This window comes from Pundamilia nyererei, unplaced genomic scaffold (assembly GCF_000239375.1).
Source record: "Pundamilia nyererei isolate P.nyererei 1_Seehausen unplaced genomic scaffold, PunNye1.0 scaffold00086, whole genome shotgun sequence".
NCBI lineage: Eukaryota > Metazoa > Chordata > Actinopteri > Cichliformes > Cichlidae > Pundamilia > Pundamilia nyererei.
The window spans coordinates 2398649-2400271 of NW_005187487.1; the positions used below are offsets into that span (position 1 = coordinate 2398649).

General features: G+C 38.4%; 1 protein-coding gene across 1 annotated transcript in view; it reads right to left on the minus strand.

Annotated features, from left to right (window-relative positions):
• Positions 1 to 1623, minus strand: part of rbks (ribokinase) — a 52430-nt gene that overhangs the window by 11108 nt on the left and 39699 nt on the right. Inside the window, exon 8 of the mRNA XM_005738770.1 lies at positions 620 to 808. Coding sequence (XP_005738827.1) covers positions 620 to 808 — 189 coding nt within the window. The remainder of the gene's footprint in view (positions 1 to 619; positions 809 to 1623) is intronic.

Here is a 1623-nt window from a genome sequence, read left to right on the forward strand (position 1 = left end):
CACACACACACACACACACACACACACACACACACACACACAAAACAAAAAACAGAGGAAGGCTGGAGTAAACCTGGGAAACTGAAAAAAAAAAGCAACTATTGAACACATTCTCTAAGGCAGTTGTTTTTCAGTTTTAATAGTCTTCTTGATATTTTTGAACCCTAATCATTTATTTGCATACTAACTAACTAACTAACTTTTTCAGTTTTAATAGTCTTCTTGATATTTTTGAACCCTAATCATTTATTTGCATACTAACTAACTAACTGATGTGATTGAATCATTTCACTGCTTTGCTGATTTTAGCTGGTTTAGCTGTATTTATAAGCAAAGATAAACCTGAATGGGTAATTTTATATTGGTTTTCACAACAAGCGAGTGTGGCAGAGTACAGGGGCGACTATACTGGCAATCACCAGCATTGAACTGATGAAAACCTTAAATATCACCCAACTCAAGTGAGATGGGTGAGTGGGCCAAATATATTGGGTTTCTAGACTGACAGAGAATCTATCCCCGAACTCGAGTCAGGGTGCCATCAAAGTTAGTTTTTTAGGTTCTTAAGTTTTGATAATTTATAGAAAATAGGCAACTGGAAAGGATATGGTATTCTTACTGTTGTGTCCACTGCTGTGACCTCAGGAGCTGGAACATGTTTTAATGTAGGCTCCCCTCCCTTGAGCACCACGCACCCTTGGGGCCCCAAGGTGACAATAACTGACCCGCAGCCTCGTTTCAACAGCTTTTGACCAGCCCGATGTGCCTCTTCCACACTGGCTACCGAGGTACCGGTGAGCAGCTCTGCCTAAAAGTGGAAAACAAAGCATAACAGCATGAGGTGACACTGTTTATTTAACAATTTTCTTCTAAATCAGCATTTTTCTTTCCTTTGTCAGGGAGCCAAGCTAATCAGAGGTTAGGAATTAAAATTAAAGATAGAGTAAAACCAGGACTGGGGTGGGATACTGGGAACTGCATTATGGAAATTCCCTGTGGCACAAGCCCAGTACCACAGACTGTGTGGTTATCAAAGCTTCATTTTCTGCCTTTTTTCTAAAGAAAATGTTTGTTTTGTCTCTTTAATGAACACAATTATCACAACAATTTATGTCCAAGGATCTCTAATTAGTAGTCTATTCTTACTTGCTAAAGCTAACTGCTCTGTGTTAACAGCTCTGGAGTTGAGTCAGCAGTTAATTACACACTGTGGTCAGACAGACTCATAAAACACATTCAGTCTGTTAAGGATTTGCTGGATCCGTCAGCAGTCTGCAGGCCAAACATTTTCAAAGAGTAGATGCTCTGACTATGCTGCTTCATCTGGCTCCAAAATGACTAAACAGTGACAGAGCAGGACTCGACAGCTGATGTTTGAGAAACAACAAGGAAACTCAGATAACCACAGCAGTTCTTTCAAGATTAGTTACAGCATTTATCTCTGGAGGTTAAAATATACACTGTGCAGTGAAAGAAACCAATTTTTCCACAAAAATACAAGAAAATGACATTCATGCTCTAAAGTAATGGCATAGTTAAACAACAATGTACAATGTACAACTAGCAAGCCCTTACTATATCTATATATATCTCTATATATATCTCTATATATATATATATATA